This window comes from Fundulus heteroclitus, unplaced genomic scaffold (genome assembly GCF_011125445.2).
Source record: "Fundulus heteroclitus isolate FHET01 unplaced genomic scaffold, MU-UCD_Fhet_4.1 scaffold_65, whole genome shotgun sequence".
Lineage (NCBI taxonomy): Eukaryota > Metazoa > Chordata > Actinopteri > Cyprinodontiformes > Fundulidae > Fundulus > Fundulus heteroclitus.
In genome coordinates, this window is record NW_023397088.1 from 1,835,502 (window position 1) to 1,843,518 (window position 8,017).

Consider the following 8,017-nt stretch of genomic DNA (forward strand, 5'->3'; position numbering starts at 1 on the left):
GCTCAGCAAGTGAACTGGATGTTTGTTTTTAGCCACAACAAACCCAAGCAACGACTCAGGCCTGCAGCGCTTTATTCTGGCTTCAATTATCCATATTTAGTCAATATTAGCTGACCTGATAAGTAATGTTTTGGACTGAGAGCAGTTTCACCTGATAAACCTGAGAGGTGAATATTGTTAGAAACTATTGTGACACTGCTGAGATCACATTTGGTGTAATTGGAATTACTTTTAATTTAATTATTCTTGTTTTACCAAAACATTCATCTAGACTTATTTCCTGAATCTCTGTTTTGTTTTCCAGTTATATATTTGTTTCGTTGATCCTAGTATTAATTATGCAGGAGCCACCGTGGAGCATCTGATTAAAATGCAGACATGATGAACCGGTCCAGAGTTTTATTGAAGTTATGAAATTGTGGTTTCTATAAGTAAACAGAATATAACAGTGCCTCTTAGATACATATGCATTGTGACTGCAACATTAACAGCAAAATATGGCTAATCATATAAGAACCACATGGGCAATGGCTAAATAGACACTACTACAAATATATTCTACGCCGTAAAGTAAACATATTATCCAATTACAAGCTTCATCTCCGTTTTACATGGCAGGAAAGGGTTAAAGTCTCTGTTTACACGGCAGGAAAGGGTTAACAACTCCGTTGTTTACTTAATTGCGGCGCTCGCGGTGCTCGCGGTAAGCGCGTTACACGCTATAAACGCAATCTTCGGCAACATACGTGGATATTCATGCCGCTATTCCACAAACTCGCATTAACAGCTTAACGCAAAACAAGAAATGCTAAACTTACGGTTTATGAACGCACAACAGCATCCGAAAGGCACGATAACTCCACAGCACGCAAGGTATCCTTCCGCCTCTCCGTCTCTCCGTCCACTGGCTCATGCGCATGCGCCCTCGGACTCACACCCCCAGTTAATTCCACAGGTGTAGCCACAAGGGTTGCACGCACAGAAGCATAGACAGTCAGCAAAAAGTCTACCTGGTCATGTGAAAGTCTCTAGTCCTTCACAACAGCCGCCCCCAAACTGGTCACTGATCCAGTTTGTCCTCTGAAGGACGTGACAGAACGGGGCGGGATTCCATGTCTGGGACGGCGGGCAATGGGATGAGTCGGGCCACTGGCCTTATGTAGCACCTGTCCTGGACGTTGACTTCCACTGTCCGGATGCGACCATCGGTTCCGGGAAGTACTTTGGTGATCCGGCCCACCGGCCAGAGGGCTCTGGGCAGCAGGGGGTCTATCACCATGACGATGTCTCCAGGCTGATGAGCTGGCGTATCTTTGTTCCACTTAGCCCGGGTCTGGAGTGTTGGAAGGTAGTGGCGAATGAAGTATTTCCAGAACTGATCAGCGAGGATTTGTGAGTGCTTCCATCTTTTCCTACTTAGGAGCTCTGATTCCTCGTAAACGGCTTGAGGCAGGGACGGATCCAGCCGCCCCATCAGTAACAAGTTTGGGGTTACAGGGTCTGCGTCAGCCACATCACTAGACACATATCCAAGTGGCTTTGAATTTAGGATTCCCTCCACTTCGATTAAGACGGTACGCAATACCTCTTCTGGTATGGCGTGTGGTTGTACAGTGGCGTACAGAGCAGCTTTAACTGACCTTATTTCTCTCTCCCAAATGCCACCAAAGTGAGGTGCACTAGGGGGGTTGAACTTAAAGCTGATCTGGTGCTGTGATAACTGATCTTTCAGATCGGGATGCAATGCTTGGAAGGCTTTGCGGAGCTCTCGATCTCCGCCCTTGAAATTTGTGCCCTGATCCGATAAAATTTCTGAAGGCTTCCCTCTTCTGGCGATGAATCGACGTAAGGCCATCAAAAATGCGTCGGCGTCCAGGCTTGTCAGAACATCAATGTGAACTGCCTTCGTTGTCAAGCACTTGAAGAGTATCCCCCACCTTTTCTCGGAGCGCCGTCCAACTTTGATTATGAACGGCCCGAAGCAGTCGACTCCTGTAGAGTAAAAAGGAGGCTTAAACAGGCGAAGTCTGACTTCAGGGAGGTCTGACATGAGGGGTACTTTGGGCTGAGCTCTCCACCGCTTGCATTCTGGACAAAACTGCTGATGCCGTTTAACCGCCTCTCGGCCGTGTAATATCCAGAAACGCCTCCTAAGTTCGGCAAATAGGCGCTCTGTACCCGGGTGCCTTAGGTCTTCATCCACGTCATGCACTATAAGTTTTGTGATCTTATGTGCTGGATCTAGCACCACTGGATGGACTATGTCTGGTTCCAGGTTTTGACTGCGGCGAAGACGGCCTCCAACTCTTATTAGTCCAGTAGCCTGTTCCAACTCTGGAGCAAGTGTGAGCAACCTACTGGTAGATGTCAAGGGTTTACCAGCAGATAGGAGGGCGTACTCTTCTCCAAAGCTGTCCTGCTGCGCTCGTTGGAGAATTTCCCTTTCTATTTTCTTATAGTCTTCTGCTGTTGGACTGCTTGGACCTGCGGCCGCCCCGTGTCGAGAAAGTGTAACCGCATGGACTAGATCTCGGAATGAGGAGAACTGGTCTAAGTCAGGGAGGGCTGGAGGCGCAGTGGTGGTGACCAGGCTACAGAACATCATTCTTCGTGTCTCTGTTTCGTCGTCTGTTACAGACAATGAAGGCTTTGTGGGCCAAGACTCAGGTGACTGTGCCAGGAATGATGGTCCATCCTTCCATCTGCCATCCTCCGCTATTTCCGTTAAAGTCTTGCCACGAGTGATGTCATCTGCAGGGTTATTACTGGAGTCGACATAGCGCCAAGAACATTCACTAGTCCGTTCTTGAATCTCAGCCACTCGTGTACCAACGAAAACTTTAAACCTGCAAGACTCTGACTGGATCCAAGTCAGGACTGTTGTGGAGTCTGACCAGAGGTTAATATCATGTAGAGGCAAGGTGAGCTCCCTTCGTAGAAGAGTGGCTACTTGGGCTCCTGTCAGCGCTGCACAAAGCTCCAAACGTGGCATGGACTGCTGCTTCTTAGGAGCCACTCTAGAACGTGCGGTGAGGAAAGACACCTCGACATGTCCATCTTGACCCTCAGTGCGTAGGTAAGCAGCAGCACCATAGGCACGCTCGGAGGCATCGCAGAATATGTGAACTGTTCTGGTGCAAGCCTCTATGTCCATCTGAGGACTTACGTAGCAACGGGGCAAGGTAATCTGAGGTAGTCGCTGTAACTCATCCTGCCACTCAGTCCACATCAGCATGGCGTCTTTGGGCAGAGCTGGGTCATCCCAGTCCCTTGTTTTGCTCCACAGGGACTGGACCAAGACTTTGGCTCTTGTGGTGAAGGGGACAATGAATCCCAGCGGGTCGTAAAGGCTAGCTAAAACCCGATAGATGTGTCTCATTGTTGGTACTTCCTGGTTCAATAGACGACATTTGTAGCCGAGGGTGTCAGATTGGCAGAACCATCGTAATCCCAAAGCTAACTCCTGAGGATCAGTCTCAGTGGCATTCAGCCACAACTCGTTGCTTTCTGATCTTAGGTCCTTGGGAAGGTGATTGATGGTCTCAGGAGTGTTACTTGCCCACTGACGCAGCTGAAATCCTCCCTCTGATAGGAGGGACTGCAGTTTGTCCACCAGTGACTTTGCTTCGTCCACAGTTTGCACGCTTCGGAGACAGTTGTCAACGTAGAAACATTTTTCAACAGCTAAACGGACATCTTCCTCAGGCTGGCTGTGGTCGCTAACATGTTTCAACAGTGCGAATGTGGCGCAGCACGGGCTACATGTTGTCCCAAATGGAAGAACCTGCCATTCGTAGATGCTAATGGGTGTGTCTTTCTGTAAGTCCCTCCACAGGAAACGGAGCAATGCTTTGTCTTGGGGCAGTAACCTCACCTGATGGAACATTCCTTTTATATCGCTACTGATAGCGATGGAATGCTCACGAAATCTCAGGAGAACACCAAGCAGGCTAGAAGTCAAGGTTGGGCCAGGGAGAAGCAGGTTATTCAAATTAGCTCCATTATGCACAAAGGAGCAATTAAATACAATGCGGTTCTTCCCATTGTGAGATACCATATGGTGAGGGATGAACCATGACTCACCATCACTGCTCAGCTCTTCTTCCTTGACTTTCACGATGTACCCTGCTCGTTCCAGCTTCTCTATTTCCTCGCGGTATGCAGTCGCCCGTTCTGGGTCCTTTGCCAAGCGACGCTCAATGTTGCGCAGTAGGGGAAGAACTACCTCCTTATGAGCTTGCAGCTTGGGCATATTGTTAACTCTCAGCAGCGGTGTGGCATAGCGCTGTGTCCCTTCCACATCTACGCGCACAGTTTTCTGCTCCAGCATGGCCATGGCTTCCTTATCCTGACGTGACCGAGTTACAAGCTTCTCGCTCCTGTATGGTAGAACGTCTAATTGCCAAAGCCTTTCAACATTCTGGAACAGCTCAGTGGAGGGTGAAACGGTGGACATGTGGAAACACTGGCTTGACTGTAGCTGCTGCTGAACTAACCTGGTTGGCCCTTGCAGTGTCCATCCGAGCTTGGTCTTCACTGCAGCTGGTCCACCTGAGGGACCAAGTCGCACAGGCTCAATGGGTGTGATTAGCTCGGGGTAGTCTGAACCAATCAGGATGACTGGGTGGACACTGTTGAGGTCTCTGAGAGGGAGCCCTCGGAGGTGTTTGTACTTCTGCTGCAGCGCCTTCACAGGGTAAGTATGGTCTGCTAGGCCTAATGGCTCTGCCGTGAAGGCTCCACTTATCCGAAATACTTTGTTTGGCTGGCCTACAGGGGATATGGTGAATGATACAGAATGGCCCTGTATTACTTTCACCTCCTGGCGCACGGTTCTCAGAGCTAGGCCTTCTGGTTTGCCGCGAAGCTTCAGTGTTTGTGCAGCTGTAGCCAGTAGAATCGTGCGCTCAGAGCCATCGTCCAATATGGCGTATGCCTCCATGCTTTCCCTTCCATTGCGCAGGATGACTTTGCTCACCTTCAGCATCACTGGACTGCCACCTGATCGTCTATCGAGGTAGAACACATCACTTGGTTTAGTGACTGTGTTGCTGCTCTCATCAGAGGGTACCCTGACATTGACGTCATGCAAGATTTCCAGATGCCTCCCTTTACACTTCTTGCAGGTGGTCTTGAGGCGACACTGAGAGGCCTGATGAGCACGCCCACATCGCCAGCACTTCCTGTTTGCTGTTATCCAGCTCTTCTTCTGTTCAGTGGTCAGCTGGCTGAAGTTGGAGCATTGACTCAGATAATGTTGATCATTCGAACAGTAAGAGCAATAGGCCTGTCTATCACTTTGCTTGTTGCTGAGTGTCGGGGGTTTCTCACTCACAGCTGTGCTGACTTGCTGTTCAGATCCATGAAAAACGCTGGTGGTACGGGTGGACTTTGGTTCCCTACGCTTCTCCTTCTTGGAGTCGTCAGCAGCCCCAATCACACTGATCGTCTCGAACACAGTCTCCTGCATTTTCAGCTCAAAATCTAACCACTCAGCGAAATGGTGCAGGGTGGGGATGCGGATGTTTTTAGGGTACAAGTAACGCTTGAACTGCGCTCTCAGGTCTTGTGGCAGCTTCAGCAGCAATCTCGTCACATGAGACCCACATTGCATCTCAATCTGCCCACTCTCACCTAATTGGTCCAGCATCCCATGTAAAGCCCGGACACGAAGTGCAAACCTCTTAAACGCACCAGTGTCGTTAGCGCGGATATTGGCAGCATCCATCATTTCAGCGATATGTCGCAGGGCTAATTGGTGAGGCTGTCCATAATGGTCAGTTAGGGATGCCATAGTGTCTGAATATGGCCTCTTGGAGCTGGTATAAGAATCTGCAATTAGCAGAGCTTCTTCAAATCTCAAATGATCCACTAATATTTGATATTTAAATCGCTCTGTTGCATCATCCGGCAATAGGTTATCCAGCGCTGTCTTGAGCCTATTAAACTCTCTGGGGTCAGGTTTCGTGAAATGGGGGATCTTCGGCTTCGGTCCACGGTATACACGCTCTTGCTGGTGGTGTCTGGGGTGCTGGGCTTGAACGGAAGGCATAGGCCGTCCTCTATCTGATGGCGCATTACTGACTGAATCCCATTCAGAACCTGGGTTTGGCTCATAGTACTCTGGTGTGACAGGTCTTCGGCGCTGTGGTAGCGCTCCCATCCTCTGCATGCACTCTGTAAGCCCATCCACCGCATTACTGTAGTTTCTTGAGGGGTGTGTGCGTTGCTCAGGCCCAACAACTGGATGTGGTGGCAGAGGGGGGAAGTATTGCTCCTCTTTAAGGGCGCCATCTTGTGCACCAGCGTACTGCAGCTGTAAAGGTGGTGGCGGCCATTTTAAGCTTATATCTCTTATGAATGGTTGAGGGGGGGCAGAGTGGTCCTCAGCAGGCGGGGGAGGAGGAGGAGGCAATGTGTCGTATAGTTGAAGGTGAGTGGAATTATCCACCGTAGGTGGAGGAGGAGGAGGCAATGTTTCGGGTTCTGATGCTCTGGTGTTTATTTGTTGCTGCATCTGAATGACCGTTCGATGTAGCTTCTGATTATCCTCTTGAAGTTGTCTTAGTACATCCAAAATGGCAGATGTAGCCTCTGGAGCTGCAGAAGCAGGGTAAACTGGAGTGCTCTGGTACAGTGGTCTATATAGTCCAGGCCGGCTTGGGCTGGTCGCACCGGCATAATCAGACTGCTGTGTGGGTAAGTAGAGAGCAAGAGGGTCCGTCTCGGCAGCCCTCTCCGCGCCTCTGTCTGGGACTCCAGCTACTCGAGGGGACCGTAAATAATTTGGATACTCAACATCATAGTCGTTGAACCACACTGGTGGCCTTCTCTCACGCCTTGGCCTAACATCTGCTGGATGGCTGGGTTGATCGGTGTACATCATGAATTAATTCCACGGCAACTTCTCCTCCCGGCTTTCGGCACCATATGTTTCGTTGATCCTAGTATTAATTATGCAGGAGCCACCGTGGAGCATCTGATTAAAATGCAGACATGATGAACCGGTCCAGAGTTTTATTGAAGTTATGAAATTGTGGTTTCTATAAGTAAACAGAATATAACAGTGCCTCTTAGATACATATGCATTGTGACTGCAACATTAACAGCAAAATATGGCTAATCATATAAGAACCACATGGGCAATGGCTAAATAGACACTACTACAAATATATTCTACGCCGTAAAGTAAACATATTATCCAATTACAAGCTTCATCTCCGTTTTACATGGCAGGAAAGGGTTAAAGTCTCTGTTTACACGGCAGGAAAGGGTTAAGAACTCCGTTGTTTACTTAATTGCGGCGCTCGCGGTGCTCGCGGTAAGCGCGTTACACGCTATAAACGCAATCTTCGGCAACATACGTGGATATTCATGCCGCTATTCCACAAACTCGCATTAACAGCTTAACGCAAAACAAGAAATGCTAAACTTACAGTTTATGAACGCACAACAGCATCCGAAAGGCACGATAACTCCACAGCACGCAAGGTATCCTTCCGCCTCTCCGTCTCTCCGTCCACTGGCTCATGCGCATGCGCCCTCGGACTCACACCCCCAGTTAATTCCACAGGTGTAGCCACAAGGGTTGCACGCACAGAAGCATAGACAGTCAGCAAAAAGTCTACCTGGTCATGTGAAAGTCTCTAGTCCTTCACAACAATATTACTTTATTTTCTATTTCATGGGAGTGTTTATAACATCAGATTAGAATGGACTAAAGTTTAATTCTTCGTAGGTTATCTAAGGTTTATAAATTGATAAATTGCTGCTAAGTGGAGGCAGCAGCATTAAACTAAACAGTAATTATTGAGGAGAAATCTAAATAAATAACAAGTAGTATCTCCTGTGAATAGGTGGTACGCTGAGCCATGATTAAAGGTTCCAGGGCCCGGTCCATAGTACTACATCCCTATTTAACCTGCTGGTTCATTATAGAGCTACATGGAGCGGCTGTTACACATGATGGACTTCTGCTGAAAGCCATGAAGCAGGTGCTGAACCACCAGATCAATGA

The 8,017-nt window shown here is 48.7% G+C and overlaps 1 protein-coding gene across 1 annotated transcript; it reads right to left on the reverse strand.

Annotated features, from left to right (window-relative positions):
- Positions 1–70: 70 nt before the first annotated feature.
- Positions 71–2,777, reverse strand: LOC118561501. The gene is made up of 2 exons (XM_036133637.1): positions 819–2,777; positions 71–425 (listed from the first exon to the last, which is right to left on the reverse strand). The coding sequence occupies exon 1, from the start codon at positions 2,603–2,605 to the stop codon at positions 1,061–1,063; it is 1,545 nt and encodes a 514-aa protein (XP_035989530.1). The 5' UTR covers positions 2,606–2,777; the 3' UTR covers positions 71–425; positions 819–1,060.
- Between the last annotated feature and the right edge of the window lie 5,240 nt (positions 2,778–8,017).

Excerpts from the sequence above, each read along its gene's own strand:
- LOC118561501 (XM_036133637.1), bottom strand. The coding sequence starts at position 2,605 with ATGATGTTCTGTAGCCTGGTCACCACCACTGCGCCTCCAGCCCTCCCT.